Genomic DNA, 20,191 nt, shown 5'->3' on the forward strand with positions numbered 1-20,191 from the left:
TTGCACATGCAAATTAATCGTAAACAAATTTTAAAAGATAATCATTTTTACTTTGAAGAGACATTGCTCTTCATTGTCAATAAATTAAGAGCCCGAATCAAAGTCAAATATTCAATTTTGTAAGAAATTTTCTTAGAAAGAAATTTCAAGATTGTTGTTTATAGCTGGTGATTTTACTGTATCCTAAAAATGAATTGCTCTTAATTTGACGTCAAACTCTTTGAATAGGGACAATTATTACCTTAAAAGTAGTATTTAATACACGTCTTAAAAGCCGCAATATCTTTTCTAATTATCATATCCTACTCAATTTACCTAACATGCATGATATCAAATAAACCTAGATTATTGGGATTGCCTTTTTCATTTTGTAACTTGCATATTGTACAATGTAAAACTCACTTCTCCATTTAGAGTACAATTTCTATCTGGAAAAAAAAAAAAAAAAAAAAAAAAAAAAACCTTCCCTTACACGTAAAGCTTCAAGGGAAGAGGCAACATATGAGTGAGGCAATAATATTGTGGATCATATATTATTTGAAACAATATCATGATGCGTAAGGAATGAACAAATTTGAATGCACTATATATATATATATATATATATGTTATTCAAGGAACCCTAAATAGTAAACAGTAGCTAATGTTATATGGTGCAGTGATGTATGGTCTTACCTCATCCCTTATAGTCTTCCATTACTCCCCTTCTTTTTCAATACCAGAACCATTAATTTACTTAGGTAGGTTTATATCCACAATCGACTTGTATTAATTTACTATGCTATTGGTGCAAGGTCAAATTGCATAATGTTGCAAAAAAAAAAGTGTTCATGTTCATAACATATTGCTTCTGTCACAATCTAATAATACCAATATAATAATTTTGGTTGAAAGATTTTATAGAATTGATTTAGAAGTTCTGCTTATTTGGAGGAAAAGTCAAACAAAATGGTATTTAAGTTTGTTAAAGATTTTTTAATTAATCATCAATGAATAATGCTAGTGCCACATAAAATAACACAACTTGTGAGTTGTAGCATAAGTTGTGTTATTTTATATGGCACTAGTATTAGTCATTATCAATAACAAGCTCACAACTGTGCTTCCTGAAGACCTTATATGTTTACTTCAATTATTTTTCCTTATGGTTTATGTTCCACCTTGACAGAGTCATGTTGAGGAATGAGGAAGATCCAGCTTTGAATATATATTCACATGGTGGACAAAGAAAATGAGGATGAAGAAAATGCTTCATAGTGGGGAACGTCATACAATAGTTTTATATATGCAATGATGGATGGAACTGAGATTCATGGGCTTTATTTGGGTATGTGTGAATTTGGTTTATTTTATTTGTTTGACTCGGTATAATTGTCTAAAATTTCAACACAAATATATGTTCATCTAAACTAATTCTTAACATGCATTAATTAGTTAACCCTTTTGTTTTTAACTTGCTTATTTATACATAACTTTGAAATGTCTCTCACTTTTTTAAGTACAGCCATTTTTTAATCCATTTTCAATCAATCAAGGTTAATCCAAATGCACCAGGGCCGGCCCTAGGCCTAGGCCACTTAGGCCACCGCCTAGGGCCCCCTATTAGAGAAAGGCCCCAAATTTTGGGGCAAAAATTGATATATTTTATGATAAAAAAAAAAAAAAAAAAATTGGAGATATAGGAAAAAAAATAGTTTTATAATTTTCTTTTACTTTCAAGAAGTCCCAAAGTATTGAGTAATGCTAGAGATAATGTAACTTTAAATATATAGGTTTTACAAATAGAGTGATGCTATAGTTTTACAAATTATTTTACAATATTTTTACAAACTGTTGTTGGCCAACTTCTTACTGGTTATCATCTGGATCCACTGATAATATCACTTTTTTATTTATCTATAATCATTCTTCACATCATCAATTTGTTAAAGTTTTTATAAAAGAATTTGTATCTTTAACATTTTCCCTTACAAATATATGTGTTACTAATTGCAAGAAATAATTCAAATAGAAAAATGCTAGAAATATTATTAATTTTACTTGAAAATTTTATAAATCGATGTGACAATTAATATGATATGTGGACATCAATAACCTATTAAATGCATTTTTGAATTATTTTTTGTGATTAACGATACATCTTTGCAAGCCTCATGTTATAAAATTTATAATATCCCTAACATCATTCATTCAAATACTTGTTTATTATATTCTTGAAGTGTCATTAATCGCATTCATTTCTACATCATTTGAAAGTTTTTTTGGGTAAAATTTGTTATATCTTTAGCATTTTTCAAAAAAAAAAAAAACATATTACAAAATAAAAGGAATAGATTTTTGTTATCAAAAATTATGATATTAAATACTAGTTAAATATTATTTAAGTAATAACAAAAAGATCCCATTTAAATATATCGCCTTAGGCCTCCAAATTTGTTAAGCCGCCTCTGATTAATGCACTATTAAGTGTATTGCACGACTTGCATAGTAACAAGTGTTTAAATATTAAGTAGTTGATGTCATTGCTGATTAGTGAGAAGAGGGTTGAGCTTACTATTATAAGTAGTAATTTAAACAATGGTCAATACGTGCTTGTTGTGCTAAGTTTAGTTACAGTGTCGGTCACCGACCCATGACATTAATGGCTGTGCCCAGATAATTATTATTATCAATGTCTTTCCAGTTTTCATAGGTTATACTATTATATTAGTAACTAAAATTTGTGGCACTATCATTATGAAAGTGCCAACAGGCCCCACTAAACCTATTTGGTATACTAGTTTTAGTTTACTCAAGTCAATCTCCTTAAAGAAAGGATTAACAAGTTAGGCCTTATTGGAAATTTGAAAACCAAATTACTAGTGAGGGGTTGTTGGTAACCTAATTTAAAAACAAAATTCAGTTTTTAAAACTTGAAAAATGGTGGTTCTAACTTTTTAAATCATGTACTTGGTAACTGAATTGTGAATATAGTTAAAAAAAATCCGATGTTAAAAACATATATTATGAAAATAATCACATATTCTAAAAACATATTTCAATGACATTACGGTAAATATTTTGAAAAAAAAAATGGATCCCACCAAAATTTGACATGACAACACTTTTAAAAATATATTTCAATGATGTCACAATAAATAATTTAAAAAACGTGGATCCCACAAAAATCTGACATAACAACACTTAATGGAAATAGATTTTCATTTATGAGTTCTCCCTCTTTCTCTCTTCAGCTCGTCTCTCACCCCATATCTCATTCAGACCCTATTTCTTGATCTAAAAGTCAATACTCTCTCTATGTTTTCTTTTCTTATTTTATTTTATTTTTAATTTTAGCAGAAGATTGGGTTTGTGGGTTTTTTTTTTTTTTTTGGTGTTAAGTCTTAGGGTTTTGGAGGTTTTAGGCAAGCGATGGTTAACTGAATTTTTTCGAATTTGAGGTTAATTTCAACATGGGTTTTGTTGTAGATAAGTGTTAGGTATATCTCCTTTGAGTAATCTATACACTGTGTGGGTATGTTTTCTATTTTAGATTGGTAGATAATCGGGTGGGGTTAGCAACATGGAGAGATGGGAAGAAGAGACAAAGAAGTTGTCGTCGGTTCTTGTTGAAAGAAAGAGAGAGATTTCACTTTCACTTTTGCTTTAATAACTTTATGTGTTTTGTCATAAAAAATACTTTATCCTCAAAATTGAAACGTGGTCCAAAACAAAACTTTTGTGTTTTTAGTTCTTAAAATATTTGACACAGTAAAATGGTGCTAAATACACATTTTTACTCTTACCAAACAAGCCTTAAAAGTGAAAGAAGCGGGTTTAAGTATTTGTTTGGGATCCGTTTATTTTGTTAAAATTGAAAACTTTTTACTGAAAGTAATGTAAATAAACGTAAAAGTTAGCTAAAATAATACAGTGAGATTTATGAATAGTATCAAAAAGTACAGCAAGACTTATGAATAGTAGTAAAAATAAGCTGAATGGAAAAATAAAGTAGCAAAAATAATTTTTGCCAAAACACTAATGTACACAAATTTGAGTCCATAAAATTGTCTGATTGTCCGAAGGTAAAAGAGGAAAGCAGAACTATGGCAGCGTAAACGTTGCAGTATGGGCTTTAAAAAAAGCCATTTAAAAACACGCCACTACCTAAACTAGACCAGCTGAAATTGGGCTGTCCTTAGTCAAAACCGAACCCAAATGGCACTTGATTGAAATCTCTTTTGGTCTCAGCTCTACAACCTAGAGAAGGTGTTTCTCCATTCACTTAATATGGGCCTCTAGGAGTCCAATCACTCAATATTCCCCCCTTTTCAAATCTTTTTTAGAAATTAAAGTTTCAAGTGGAACATATTTTCACAAGTGATGTTGTGATATATTTGTGATTGATATATATGATAAAAGAGGTGTCAGTGGGAAATTTATGTGAAAGTCACGTTACTTTAATCACAACTTGTTATTTTAACAACACTTAAAGGGTTAGTTTAGTTGTTCACAAGATCTCATGAGATCCATGAGATTCTGAATTCAAAACTCTTAACCAACACTTTGGAGCCACCTTAAAGATTCCTCCATGTAGGTGTGTATGGGATTGGAACATTATGCACACTAGAGGCGTAGCTATGTACAGGGGTGGGGGGGGGGGCATGGTCCCCCCAAAATTTTGAAAATTTTGAAAAAATATATAATTATTTTAATGTTTTCAAAATTTAGTCTACAAAAATAAGATTTGGCCCCCCAAAATATTTAAATTAGTCCAATGACACTCTTGAAAAAAACAATTGTTCTAATAGTTATAGAGACATAATTTTATCTTTTGCAATTCTATTTTTTATTATAAAATGTCTTCTTATAACTGTTAAATATTTGATAAATTTTGGCACCAAATATGTTAAAATTTATCATTTTCAACCCGTTATGTGGTGATTAACAAGTCATTGACTCATTAAAAAAATCATGTCACTAAAACTACACATGAAATATCTCTTTAGTTGCCACATAATGGGTTAGAGCAATATAGTTTCAAATATGTTTGGAACCTAACTTATTCCTCCAAGTTTTGGATCATTCATGTTTTTAAAAATTTCATTAGTTCAATTAAAATATTTTTTACTTACTTTAGTATAAAATTTGATAATTTGTATTGAAAATGAAACTTTTTAAGAATTTCACTATGAAAATGGTAAAAATAAATTTTATTTATGAAAAATTACCATCAAACATAATTTTGATTGAAAATACTAAGCTCTTTTATCTTTTTTGGGTGTGTGTGTATATATATAACTTATCAAATAAAAAAGTGTGTATATATGTGTTTGTGGGAGGTTGTCTTGATAAATATATTAGCGCTGTAACTTGGCACCCTAGACAAAAATACTTGGCTCCGCCCCTGACGCGCACCTAAGAGATTAGTCCAATGCTCAAAGATAAAGCCTAAATTACAATTTACAGCTTTAAAGTTTTGGATAATTTTGATTTGTCCCCTAAAATTTCAAAATGTAGATTTGTACCCCTAATAATTACTACATATAATTTGGATTTTAAGTTATTTTGTCAATGTGTTGTTTGAGATGTCAATTAAGTGCCAACAAAAAATTATAATGATTGAATCTTTTAAGTTACTGTATATTAATAAATTGAGTCAATATTCAAATAAATACCTAAATTATAAATCATAAAAGAATATTGAATTTGACTTATTAGGAAAATATATAATCAAAAGATGCAATAATGAAATGAAAAATTGGACATTTATTAAAAATGTCAACACAAAGATAAGAAGAGTTATTTCATTTAGAGAATAATATTATGAAAATTGAAATGGAAATAATATACATTATTTTGAATGTACATAATTTTTCCCAAATGAATCTATCAAAATTAAGAGATACATCTCAAAATTAAGAGATATATTTTAGAACGTTATGTATAATGAAATATATTCTATTAGTTAATTTATTTCCTTAATAAAGTATTTAATTTCTATACTTCAATTGTTAGACAAAATGAAACTTGAGAGACGATAATTTAAACCCTAGTTCTTCTTATAAAAGAGATTATATAATGCACATTCCTTTGGATTGAATTTAGAAAAATAATTGATTTTGAGATTCACAAAAAACCTTGAATGTTTCCAAAAAATACTGGATTACACATTATCCAACAAATTTGATTATGTTTGATTTGTAAGCTTAAACAATCTAATTAATGGGTGTGCCCATGCTAAGGATAATCATCATTATCATTGTCTTTCCTGTTGTAATTCATAGGTTATTTGTAACTAAAATTCGTGGCATCATCATTATGAAAGTGCCACAAGGCCCCCACTAAACCTAGTCACTTAAGTCTGGTCCAGTTCAACCTATTTGGTACACTAGCCTTAGTTTACTCGAGTCAATCTCCGTAAAGAATGGATTAACAAATTGGGCCTTACTAGAAATTTTGAAAACCAAAATAATAGTGAGGGGGTTGTTGTTTTGTTGGTAACAATTTTTAAAAACAATTTCTCAGCTTTAAAACCTTAGAAATGGTAGTTCTCAGTTTTAAATCATGTGTTTGGCAATAGAAGTGTAAATAAAAATTTCAAAATATAGTGTTAAAAAATAAAAACATGTATTTTGAAAACAGTTTTCAATGATATTGTGGTAAGTATTTTAAAAAACATGGATTCCACCCAAATCTGACATAACTGTACCGAACGGAAATAATCTCTCTCTCTCTCTCTCTCAAATTTTAATCTTAGTCGAAGGTTAGGTTTGTGGGTATTTTTCTTTGGTATTAAGACTTGGGATTTTGGAGGTTTCATGTAAGTGATAGTTAATTGGATATTTTCAAATTTGAGGTTAATTCCAACATGAGTTTTGTTGTAGATAAGTGTTATGCATGTCTCCATGGAATCTATACACTGTGTGGGTATGTTTATTGTTACTTGCAAATTGTGGATTGTTAGATTGGTAGATAATTGGGTGGGGTTAGCAACATGGAGATGGGAAGAAGAGAAAAGATGTTGCCATTGGTTCTTGTATGAAGAAAGAGAGACGTTTCACTTTTCCTTTGATAACTTTTACTTTTGTCATAAAAAATAAAAAATTATCCTCAAAATTGAAACGTGGTCCTAAACAAAAACTTTAGTGTTTTTAGTTCTTACAAAACGTGTCCTAGTAAAATGGTACTAAACACACTTTTACTCTTACCAAACAAGTCCAAAAGTTAAAGAAAGTAAATTATATTTTAACATAAATTCTTTTAATGCAATTGGTTTATATAATACTTTTGAAAACTTTTTATTGAAAAAGAAAGGAGTAACTAATTTTTTGACATTTTTTCTTAAATTTTTCATAAAAATAGTACAAATTTTTTATAAAATAGTTCATTAATAAACATCCTAAAAAATCCGTTAAACATTAACCATTGATTGAGATTGATAGTTGCAAAAAGTAACTTTCAATCTTAACCATTGATTTAAAAAAATTGAGAAAAAAATTAAAAAAGTATAAAGTTAAAGTTAAAAAGATGAAAAGTAAAAAAAAATTTATGAATGATTTGGGTGAATTGCACGTATTGCACCGGATCCTAATTCCCCATTCTCATATATGACCAGGAAGATTCATTAAATGTTCACAAATTTGAGTCTATAAAATTGTCTGATTGTCCGAAGGTAAACGAGGAAAGCAATACTATACTATGGCAACGTTGCAGTGTTGGGCTTTAAGAAAAGTCAGTAAAAAACATGTCAGTACCTAAGCTAGTCCTGAAGTTGGGCCGTCCTTAGTCAAAACTGAACCCAAATGGCACTGGATTGAAATCTCTTTGGGTCTCAGCTGTATAACCTAACGAAAATGTTGCTCCATTCACTTAATATAGGCCTAGAGTCCAATCACTCAAGATGCCCCCCTTCTGAAATATCTTTGTGAAACATTTTTTGAACCCAGTGGAATATTTTTTGAGGTAGTGACATATATGTGATTAATGAATAATAAAAGTGGAGTCATTTGAAGGCTGTTGATACCCATTTTCACGACATATTTTCACAATCTTCACTTTCTTGTGAGCTTAATTTTTGTATTATATTTTATTTTATTCTTTTAAGCATGACTCAGGCCCATGCAACATATTAGGAAAATTGAGAAAGTATGGTTTGGACGGTATAGGTCGGTTTCTTTTGAATCTTTTGCATGAGCCAGCCCATGTGTGTTACCAAGTGGACGATGAATACTAGTAGCACCTCAGGCTCTTGGATGAGGTATTGTACCTAAAATTTCCACCCTAAAAAAGCTTTTATGCCTCGACTGTCTGTGACTCAAATTTTTTACTCTAAACCATTTTTGCCTTTAAAACATAGTTGACTCTCATTGGCCAACTCCAGCTGCTAGCCTTCACTTAGGTGAGCATTCCAATAATCTGAAATGACTGACCAAAGGTAGCTAATTAGAGCAAACCCCTTTTATTTCCTAAATCATGTAAAAAACATGTCAAACTCTTCCCCAAACAAAAGCAACCCAAGCCAAGACACCAAATTAATGTCATGGGGGGATAAAAGCATCTTCTACAACCAAAAAACCAGTCATTAGCAGTACCTTAAGCTCAATATAAAAATCTCCCTTCAGCTCAAAAACCAATCAATTCACATTCTACCCTTAAAGCCGAAACTTTAGAGTAAAAGCCCATTCAGCTAATTAACATTCTCATAATTCTAAAACTTAGGGGGTGGAAATATGGGTACGGGGGTACTTTCCTTCTCCTCCTCACAACCTCTCTCAATTTCCTCTTCTCGCTAATTGTGGGTCGAAGTTTCAGATTTATGTACTTTTTCTACATTTTCTTGTATTTCAGTTATGACATTTTGATTTCTATATTGTTAAAGTACCATTAGCCTTTGTTCATTATACATTTGAAATTTTGGGCTTTCTCTAAAAATAAACATTTCTAAAGAACCCAAGGGAAGATTTGGGATAATTTTGTATTTTTGGCCCTTGTTGCAAAAATGTCCCTGACAAAGGTCTATATGAAAATAATATTATTCCAATCACAATTTGTCATCTTAACAATCCTAGAGGGTTAGTTTAGCTGTTTAGTTGTTCACAGGAACTCATGAGATACATGAAATTTTGAATTCAAAACTCATGACAAGTATCTTGAAACCACTCTAAAGGTTCTTCCATGTAGGTGTATATGGGACTAGAAGGCAACACAAATCTAAGAGAATAGCCAGGAGCTCAAAGAGCTCCAGACATTTTATTTTTTATTTTTTATGTCATTTTAACAAATTGTGAATAAAACTTTGTTTGATAACTTTCAACTCAAATCCGTATATCATTAAAATTTAAACAACAATTTATTTAGGGTAAATTGTAAAGTACACCTTTAAAGTTTGGTATTGCTTAAATTTTTTCCCTTGAAGTTTGAAAAATTGAATTTCACACGGTAAAGTTTCAATCCATTAGCAAAAGCAGTCCCTCTGTTAGTGGACTTGCCAATGTGTCTGTTAAGTGACACACAGTCATCTGACGTGTAAATTTTCTTGCCACCTCAGCCACCCTAAAACAACCTACTAAAGGATGCCGTTTGGCTGAAATCAAAAACCAAAAACAAATGTTAGAACGATGCGTTTCACTAGAACTCAAAACTCAAGCCCCAGATCACAAACCCAGAACTGCTTCAGCTCAAACCCAACCCCACAACCCTGTTTCAGCACTCAGCTCCATCGCTGACAGCTCCAGCTCGACAGTGACCAAACCGCAAGGGTGAGAGAGAGATACAAAAGAGACTTCCAATGATTTGGGGGGTCCAGTACGAAGTGAAAAGCCGGGTTCAGAGAGGAACTCTTCCTCTCTAATTTCCCAACTTTTTGTTCCTTTCTTTCACAAATACACTGATGGTTTTCTTGAAATTGTGAGCAACTAAGAGAAAAATCAACAGGGAAGACTTTGATTCGGTTAGTTATGTTCTGGGTCGAGCTCCTCTGATCAGCTTATGCATCTGGGTATTTGATGATGAATACCAGAGGTGGCAAATGGTACAGACTGTACAATTCTTTTCTCTACAATTTCTGGCATTCATTTAATATCCTTATCTTTTTCAAAGTGTCGTTTTTATTTTTTTTTTTGTGGTGTTGATAAATTTTTGTTCCTATTATTGTTAGTAATCTTGTAGTACTTTTTGTTTCCTCAATATTTAGTATCAAGCTTTGCGGTAACATTAAATAAATTATTGGAAATATTTTTAGTTTTAATAAATTTTGTCTTTCCATGGGACTTGAATTTTTGTGGGGCACAAGTTTGGAGCATGGTTCTTTGTGATCATTTGTTATAAGGGTTAGGTCTCTCTCTCAACCTCGCGATCTGATCACTGTCAAGCTGGAGCTGTCAACGATGGAGCTGAGGGCTAAAGCAGGTTCGTGGGGTTGGGTTTGAGCTAAAGTTTGAGCTAAAGCAGGAAGCAGGACCCAAGTCTGGGTATGTGATTTGGGGGATGTGTTTTGAATTTTGGTGAAATAGCGTCGTCGAAGGTTGAACATTTGTTTTGAGTTTTGATTTCAGCCAAACGGCGTTGTCCAGTGGGGATATTTTAGTGGATTTTAATTTGATTTCCACAACATTTTTACAACAAATTAGAGGTGGTTAATTGTTACTGGTTCAAATTTAAACCTAACACTATGATTACTTTTTTGCCCCAACAATAACAACCACTAATAACCTGCCATTTATGATTTGTTGTGAAAATATTGTAAAAATATCATGAACATATCATTTCTCAATGTGAAATTGGGTGGTTTTGGGATTGCTGGGTGGCTAAGAAATTACAGGTCAGGTAACAGTGTGTCACTTAACAGCCATGTATACAAGTCGACTAATGGAGGGGTTGCTTTTGCAAACAGAGAGAAACTTTAGAGTGTGAAATATAATTTTTTAAAGCGTAAAATTCAATCCACCCCAAACCCTAAGAGTGTATTTTGTAATTCACTCGTTTATTTAGTAAATGAAAGCTGAATATATTCAGCCCCCAAACTTATTCTCACATCTAAGATGAAATGTCTTCAAGTTAAAAGCATATATGGTTTAAAAAATCGGATTGGACAAAACCAAAAAAAAGAAAGAAATAAAGAAAGAAATCTCAATTACATTAACACACCACCAATCATTCCATTCATTTTAGAGTGTACAAAACCACAAACCCAAACACCAAACAGAAGATGTTTTGCACCAAAGGAAATTGTAGAGAGAGAGAGAGAGAGAGAGAGAGAGAGAGAGAGAGAACACACTAAGCGTTGAGGAACATAAGAGAAAAATTAAAGGAACATGCGAATAACAAACTTGACTCAAGTGGGATGAATCATGAATGTAGAACAAACTGTCATGCATGAAAGCCCTACTTACGAGTCATGCCCGGTTCAGGAATTGGAGCTGCTACTTTTGGATTCATTATCGTATCATAGGATTTTCTCCAACCTTTATATATGACACCCATCACAAGAACAAAAAAAAAAAAAAAGAGATTAAAATAATGAATAATAGATCATTCTTTATTATTATTAAAAGCTTGTGTTGGAATATTTTTATAAAGATTAAAATATTTTTGTTGAGTAATATTACAAAAACAAATTTTTTTTACAAACTATTAATATGGTGAGTAATTATTACTACATCAATAAGTTGTAAAAATATTATAAAATAGTTTGTGGATTCTATTTTGTTAAATACTGATTTAAGTGATTTAATAGAAATTAGTTTTCTTTCTTTGATGTCTTTCCTATTATGAGTTGGCTAAATCAATGCATATTGATTAGCAAAATTTTCCATACTTTGGAGCCTTTAAAACTAACTGAATATTTTCCTTATTAAATCTTTTACTTTGCCAAACCTTTTATTTTCAAAGGTTTAACGTTAGTAAAATCCCTATCTGCTACTTACAATAGATTTGATTGGTCAAAGCAATAAAAGGAAACTTTATTGCTAACAATTCATCTGATTTTTAATTGGCAAGTACCCTTTACTGTATATCTATATATCTCTGTATATAAAAAGAGCCAATGAGTTAGTGCTACAGTACTTTGGTTTGTTCTTTTTTTTTTAATGGTACTTGCTACCCAGTACTTTGGTTTGTTACGCTTGCCTTTGTGAACTTGCATATATAATAATAAAAAAATATTACACAACAAATTGCTAAAATATTTTCACAATTGTTGAGAGGTTAATTGTTATAAAATAATAAAATATCATATTAGAACCAACCACAACTAAAAATAAAGGTATTGTGAAGGAAAAAAAAAGTGTTACATTCACAACATTTTCATAACAAATTTTAGGTGGTAAATTGTTATTCTAATTTAAACTTACCAATGAAATTACTTTTTTGCTCACAAATAACAATCCGTAACAACTTACTACATATGATTTTTCATATAAAAAGTGCCAATGAGTTAGTGCTACAGTACTATTGCTACATTACTTTGGTTGGTTCAAATTTTTTTTTTTTGTTTTGAATGGTATTTGCTACCCAGTACTTTGGTTTGTTACGCTTGCTTCTGTGAAGTTGCTTACATAATAATAATAAAAAAAATTAACGAAAAAAATTGCCACAATATTTTCACAATTGTTGAGGTGTTAATTTCTATAAAATAATAAAATATCATACTGGAACCAACCACAACTAAAAATAAAGGTATTGTGAAGAAAAAAAAATTGCTACATTCACAACATTTTCATAACAAATCTTAGGTGGTAAATTTTTATTCTAATTTAAACTTACCAATGAAATTACTTTTTTGCCCATCAATAACAATCTGTAACAACCTTATGATTTTTAATGAAAATATTGTCAACATAGCATCTCTTTTGTGAATATATTAAAATATCTTGTTGTCGTCACAATATTTTCACAACTTTTGAGGTGTCAATTTTTTACAAGTCAAAGTACATCATAACAAAGTTGTAAAGGTAAATGAAAATGTTGTGTCATTCTTTGTGTTTCTAGAAATTTTCTTTTATTAGTCAATTTTTGTTGAGCCAAAATTCACTGTTTCACGTACTATTTTCTTAAGTTGAATTTTTGTATATATATATATATATATATATATATTTTTTTTTTTGTATATATATTTTTTCTTTATGCACCATTTTAAGTAAAAACACATAGTTTTACCCACCAAAAAAAAAAAAAAAAAAAGAGGCAAAAACTTGGGATTAAAATACTTTTCATCCTTTTATGTTTGGGGTAGTTCACAATTCCTTCTTAAACTTTAAAATCAAGCAATTATTCCCTTAATATTTTGGAAAAGAACAAATATGTCATATTATTATTCTTTCAATTAAACCCTAATAAAAGTTTATAATTCTTAAAATATTCCATTATGTAATGGCTAAAATACTCTCGCTAAATTTTAACATCCCAAAAATTTTCTTCACATATTTTGAATTTTAGACGATAATAATGCATAAAAAGTTCGAATGGTAATATAAGGTGTTTTATTTGTTTCCTAGAGAACATTGATTTTCTGAGTTTAAATCTTCAAAACTTATAATTTATCTAATGAAAAATTCGATGACATATGCCATTTGTTTTTTTTTTTTTCTTGCCTAAAATTGGTGTTCATAAAAACTAATTAAGCTAAAAATTGCACCTAGACTCGTGTAAAATGATAAAGAAGAAAGTATGAATGAAATTTTTTTTCATTGTGTATGGTATTTGATGAAAAGTTTCAATTATAGCATATAACATCATTTATTGCAAAAGTTTAAATATTGTGACAAGGTTTTAGCAAAACTCAATTACTTATTGTTGAAAGATGATATTCGTTATCATTCTTAAAAGTTTTTAATGAGTAGATATTGTCTTTGGCGAATAGGTATCAAAATTCGAATACAAATGAAATTAACTTTGTATGAAATACATTTTTTATGTATATAGTTTCATATTTCTTCAAATAAAAATTTTATCTTAATTTTCTTACTCAAGAGGTAGCACGTGCCTTGTACATGCCATCTATATATATAAAAAGCGCCAATGCGCAAATACACAGTAGCTACAGTGCCTTTTGGTTTGTTCAATTGGCATTGTCTACCTTCTTTATTTTTATTTTTTAATTTTTTTTTATAATATTTATATGAGCTGGCAAAGTGGCAATGACATATATATTGTTATACTAACACAATAAATTTTGCAATATTTTCACAATTATTGAGGTGTCAATTTCTTATAGGTCGAAATAAAATAATAAAATATGAGATTGTGACCAACTACAACAGAAAATAAATGTTTTGTGAAAATCTTGTAACACTTGTTGTGTGAGTGTGTAAAAGTTGCAATACTCTTTGGTTTGTTCAATATGTAATGTTCATCACTTCATTGTCTTTTTTTTTTTTTTTTAAATATTTATATGAGTTGGCATATATACATTGTTATACTGACACAACAAATTTTTTTTTTTTTAGTCATTGTTTGTGGTTTTTTTTTTCTTTTAAATATTTATATAAGCTAGCATATATACTGACACAAAAAGTTTCACAATATTTCACAAGATGTCAATTTCTTATAGGTCGAAATAAAATAATAAAATATGAGATTATGATCAACCACAACTGAAAATAAATTTTTTTGTGAAAATGTTGTAACACTTGTGATGTGAATGTGTAAAAACTACAGTACTTTTTGGTTTGTTCAATATGTACTGTTCATCACCTCATTGGTTTTTTTTTTATATGAGCTAGCATATATATTGTTATACTAACACAACAAATTTTTTTTTTTTCAGTCATTGGTTTGTGCTTTTAAAAAAAATATATTTATATGAGCTGACATATATATTGTTATACTAACACAACAAATTTCACAATTTTGGGTGTCTATTTTTTATAGGTCGAAATAAAATAATAAAATATGAGACTGTGACCAATCACAACTGAAAATAAATGTTTTGTGAAAATGTTGTAATACTTGTTATGTGAATGTGTAAAAGTTACAGTACTTTTTAGTTTGTTCAATATATATTGTTCATCACTTCATTGGCTTTTTATTTATTTATTTTTTTCAGTCATTGGTTTGTGCTCTTTTTTTTTTTTATTTAATATTTGTATGAGCTAACATATATATTGTTATACTAATACAACAAATTTCACAACATTTTCACAATTATTGAGGTGTCAATTTCTTATAAGTCAAAATAAAATAATAAAATATGAGAATGTGACCAACCACAATTGAAAATAAATGTTTTGTGAATATGTTGTAACACTTTTTGTTATCACAATGTTTAATTTCACAATTGTTGAGATCTCAGTTTCTTATAGATTAAAAAAAAAATGCTAAGTTTACAACATTTTCACATTAATTTCACAACAAATCATAGGTAAGCTACTATTGATGGATAAAAAATTGATATCAATTGTGGGTCCATTTTAAAATCAGTAAAAACTTGCCATCTAGAATTTGTTATGAAAATATTATGGAGATAGCATTTATATAAAATAAATAATAATATATTAGATTGAAACTTACCATGGCTGAAAAGAAAGGTATTGTGAAAATATTGTGACATTTTTGTGTTCCAAGACTTCTTTTTTGGTATAGTCAGATTTGGTGAGCAAAATTCACTGTTTTAGGCACAATTTTCTACTATTGGTTTTTTGTTTGTTGTTTTTTTTAAAAAAATGCATAGTTTAAAATGGTTGTCCCAATTTAAAAACCAATAACAATTTACCACCTAGGATTTTTTGTGAAAATGTTGTAGATGTAGCATTACTCTGAAATAAAATTATAAAATATCATACCAGAGCCCACCATATGTCATTGTAAAATTATAGAATTATAAAATGGTTGTAGGTATTTAATTTGATGAAGAGTTTCAATTGTATCATATGTCATTATTTATTGTGAAAATTTAAAAATTATCACAATATTTTATCAAAACTTAGTTATTTAATGTTGGAAGATGACAACATTTGTTATCATTTTTAGTAGAATTTTTTTGTTAGTAGATACTGTCTTTAGTAAATAGGTTTTAAGAAATGAAAAAGTATTTTATTTCAAATGATACCACGTCATCCATATCAAAATCTAATGAACAAGCAACGTGTGCAAAAAAAACTATCCACTAACACATGTTTTTCAATTTTTAGCGTGTTAGTTATTTTTTGTTAACATGTTTTGCATTTATTAGATTTTGATACCGTTGACATGGTGTTATTTGATACCAAATATATTCTCCTAAGAAATTATCATACTAAATAGATAGTCATATGTTAAATAACTATTCTAAATTTAAATATATGGTTTGATACTACTTCAAAAAATAATTCTATCTTAAATTTTCTCACTCAAGGGACATATATGGACTGGTGGATAATATTCTACAACTGAGTTTTTTGATATAGATATAGCAAGTGTCAAAAGCATAATGTGGTCAATTTTTTCCCCTTGACCCCTGCACGCAGTGGCTATTTTCAAAAATCTTTACTTTGTCATTTTTCACTTCTTTTGAGAATATATGTGTTTTTCATATATTATATTTCTTATAAAATGAAAGTATTATTTTGAGAAGCTTCATATCCTATAAGTTGTGTAGGTTTGTAAGGATAATCAGTACGGTGAATGGATTATTGTATCTTAGGGGTGGTACACACAATATTGTTAATTTACTACACCAGAAATCTTATAAACGGTGTGTATCGTCTTAAGATAGTAACATAGTCTATGTCTCTATTCTACCATCTAAAAACTTATGAATTGACGGTAAATTATTTTCACGTTATGAGATAACTTTCAAGCATCATCGATGTAATATCTCTAAAATGTTTTCTAATTTTACAGTAAATTCTAATTTATGTGACATATGATTATTTAATTAATATTTTGAAGATTATTTATTTATTAATTATTGTTCTTAGGGACAACAGCTTGTAGTTCAGTTTTGCATGTAAATTTATGGAATAAAGTTTAGCTACAAAATTGATTGTAACCTAAAGTTATAACCTTATTTAATACCTTTTTATTAGAGGTGAATTTTGATAAATCCATAATTGGATTACATTTTCTTCTTATATCTTTCATACTTATAAAATTTCTAGAAAATTAAAAATCAATAGTTATGTCATCAATAAATTATTTAAATTACAAGTTTTTGTTGTTTAAAATTATGTATAAAATATAAGCTTATAGATCATATAGTAAATAATATTTGATTGACACAAAATTTGATATGTGTATTAAGAGCGTAAAAAATATGTAATTCAACGGTTAGATTTTCAAAATATATAATAATATTTATTTTATTAAGTAAAATTGTAGTCTAAGGTTACAACTAATTTTGTAAATAAACTTTACCCAAATTTATGGCCTAATATGTAGTCTAGTAGCTAGGAAAATCTTAAAGTCACGAACTATCTTACCTCCTCTTGGATCCATTTGACGGTTTGTGAGCTCGCGGTGCTCTTGGCAAAGAGCGCAATAACAGCATAGCTGATGGACACAGCAATCCCCGCAGTACTTGCACGGCTGTTCTGGCAACTCAAAGCGGCGTCTCAGTTTGGATCGGTACATGCATCCGTATAAAGTTGCGCCCAAAACCGGCACGAAATTGCAAAGCACCAAATAGTTTCGGCCTGCGGTAAAAGCAGCTGCATGGAAAAAATAGCAGACAATAAACAAAATTTATAAGCATATAGAATCATCCCCATGACCATGACTCCGTGAGACTGAAACTTTTTAACTTAAATCACAAATGTTCTTTGTTGATCAGATGGCGTATACATGTCTGTGATAGTGTACTGTTCCCATAATGGCATATAATCCCATGCAAATATATCATAAAACAATGAGTAGAATTTGCTTACATGTTCGTCCCTCGTCCACTATCTCAGCATTGCGGGCAAAGGTGAGGCAGGGACACACGCAGGTAACACAGCCTTTGGAGAGAGAGAGAGAGAGAAAAAAAAACAATAGAATTTGTTAAAAAGATGTTGAAAGCATTTGAACTTGTAAAACAACACTCTGAATAGATTCCACTACCCCAAAGCCAAAGGCCACCCATTGTATTCTATACAAAATACAAGCAAAGATTTTCACCCATCTGTTAGTATTTTACCATCAACTAAAAATAGAGTTATATGAAACACTTCAATATTGAAATTTGCAATTTATGCATGTTGCTCAATTATAAGTTCAAACAAGATCATATTATAAAGTTTGGGATTTAAAAAATAAAATAAAAAAACAGAGGATTCCTTTACAATTGGAGCAGTCTTCAAAGCAACCACATATTCCGGTGGACCACTTTCCCATGGTTGGAAGCTGTGGAGCGGCCATATTTTAGAGATGGAAAGATGTATCAGGACGAGGATGGCAAATTCAGAGCTCTTCATGCCTCTGCCTGTTTGATCAGTTCTGTTTATAAAGAGATTGGATATGGTTTTTTTATTCACTGTTGACAAGTCATCGGCCACGTGACTTTCGTTTTTGGAGGAAATTAAGTGGATGTTTCTATTGAACTGAAAAGAGCAAACGTGCCTCTCTGTGTTTTTTTGGTTAGGTTCTGTCGTAAGTACAAGATTTAATAAATTTTACTTTAAAATTGGGTCTCTCATGGTATTATTTAATTTTTACATTATTTTTAGCAATTTTTTTTTTTAACTTTTAGCCATAAGAGATATCCAAAACCTACTTTATGGAGAGGTAAAAATCTGTCACGTATCTACCCTTTCTGTGTCTAATATACGTGGGATCCATCTCTTGTGAGAGGACAAATACATATATCTGTTTTTTTGGCAATTTTTTTTTAACTTTTAGCCATAAGAGATATCCAAAACCTGCTTTATGGAGAGGTAAAAATCTGTCACGTATCTACCCTTTCTGTGTCTAATATACGTGGGATCCATCTCTTGTGAGAGGGCAAATACATATATCTGTTTTTTTAGCAATTTTTTTTTAACTTTCAACCATAAGAGATATCCAAAACCTACTTTATGGAGAGGTAAAAATCTGTCACGTATGTACCCTTTCTGTGTCTAAGAGACTAAGATACGTGAAATCCATCTCTTGTGAGAGGACAAACACATATATCTGTTAGGTGCATTATTGCACCATGGGTCCAGCCCTTTTGTAATAGACATGTGACATGCTCGTATACTTTCACGTTTCTTAACTTTTCTTCATTATGTACGGAAGTCAGTCAGCATGAGTTATTGGGATTGGTTGGCTTAGGCGTGTTGGACACGCTGAGGGGAAAAAGAGAAAAGAAATGTGCTGATGTATTAGCATTTACGTTGAGAATAGCATCCCTCATGTGTTAAAAAAAATTAACATAAAGGGTCCGTTTAGATTGAGCTTATTTTTGCTGAAACTGAAAACACTGTAACAAAATAGTTTTTAAATATGTGAATAGTATCGTGAGAACCATTTTTAATGAAAAAGTTGTTAAAAAGTAGAATTTGTGGGTCCGTAAACAGTACACAAATACACTGTTTACCGTTGATTTAGTCAAAATGTGCTGCTAAACCAAAAAAAAAAAAAAAAAAAAAATTTCAGAAAACGCACCACTGGATTCAGCGTCCAAACGCGTTCAAAGTACCTGTTTGGACGTTACTAAATTCGGCGTATTGCGTTTACATTTGCAGTCCTTTTTTTTTTTACATGTAAACAGTAAAATCAAGTGATTTTACTGTATAGAAAAAAAAATATTGTTTATGCACTATTTACGTATTGTTCATGTACCGTTTACATATTGTTTATGGGTTTCACGATACTATTCACATATTTAAAAATTATTTTGTTACAGTATTTTCAGTTTTTAATTTTCAGTTTTAGTAAAAATAAGTTTAATAAAAACAGACCCAAAAGCTCAAAACTCCCCACATATCTAGATTTGTAAAAATTAAATATTGTAAAAAAATTTGCAATAGTACTACAATTGCATAGAATTGCATTGTAGCTCAATTCTTTAAAAAAAAAAACTAATATTTTATTCACTTACTTTATCAATTCCTTTCTCTCTCATTAGGTTTTTGGGTTTTGGATTTTTGTTTTTATTTGGGTTTTGAGATATATTATTTTATTATGTAGAAATATTATTTAATGTGTTGTATTGTAAAATAAAAGTTGAGATATTGAGAGTATTGTAAAATTGTATGATATAATTGATAAAGTAACTTTTTACTCTGAGCATTCACATTTCATATTTTCAAACTATTTTGTTTTACTATCTCAA

General features: G+C 29.7%; 1 protein-coding gene across 1 annotated transcript; it reads right to left on the minus strand.

The window, feature by feature from the left end:
* Positions 1 to 11,099: 11,099 nt before the first annotated feature.
* LOC115979660 (cell number regulator 2-like) lies at positions 11,100 to 18,335 on the minus strand. Its single transcript, XM_031101714.1, has 4 exons — positions 18,219 to 18,335; positions 17,823 to 17,894; positions 17,379 to 17,606; positions 11,100 to 11,444 (listed from the first exon to the last, which is right to left on the minus strand). The coding sequence occupies exons 1-4, from the start codon at positions 18,292 to 18,294 to the stop codon at positions 11,365 to 11,367; spliced, it is 456 nt and encodes a 151-aa protein (XP_030957574.1). The 5' UTR covers positions 18,295 to 18,335; the 3' UTR covers positions 11,100 to 11,364.
* Between the last annotated feature and the right edge of the window lie 1,856 nt (positions 18,336 to 20,191).

This window comes from Quercus lobata, chromosome 3 (assembly GCF_001633185.2).
Source record: "Quercus lobata isolate SW786 chromosome 3, ValleyOak3.0 Primary Assembly, whole genome shotgun sequence".
NCBI classification, from domain to species: Eukaryota; Viridiplantae; Streptophyta; class Magnoliopsida; order Fagales; family Fagaceae; genus Quercus; species Quercus lobata.

Bases quoted from the DNA above. Each gene is read 5' to 3' on its own strand.
- LOC115979660 (XM_031101714.1), bottom strand. From the start codon at position 18,294: ATGGCCGCTCCACAGCTTCCAACCATGGGAAAGTGGTCCACCGGAATA. The intron at 17,607-17,822 runs GTAAGCAAATTC...TTTTCCATGCAG, and splicing joins AGTGGACGAGGGACGAACAT to CTGCTTTTACCGCAGGCCGA. The intron at 11,445-17,378 runs GTAAGATAGTTC...TCATATATAAAG, and splicing joins TCAAATGGATCCAAGAGGAG to GTTGGAGAAAATCCTATGAT.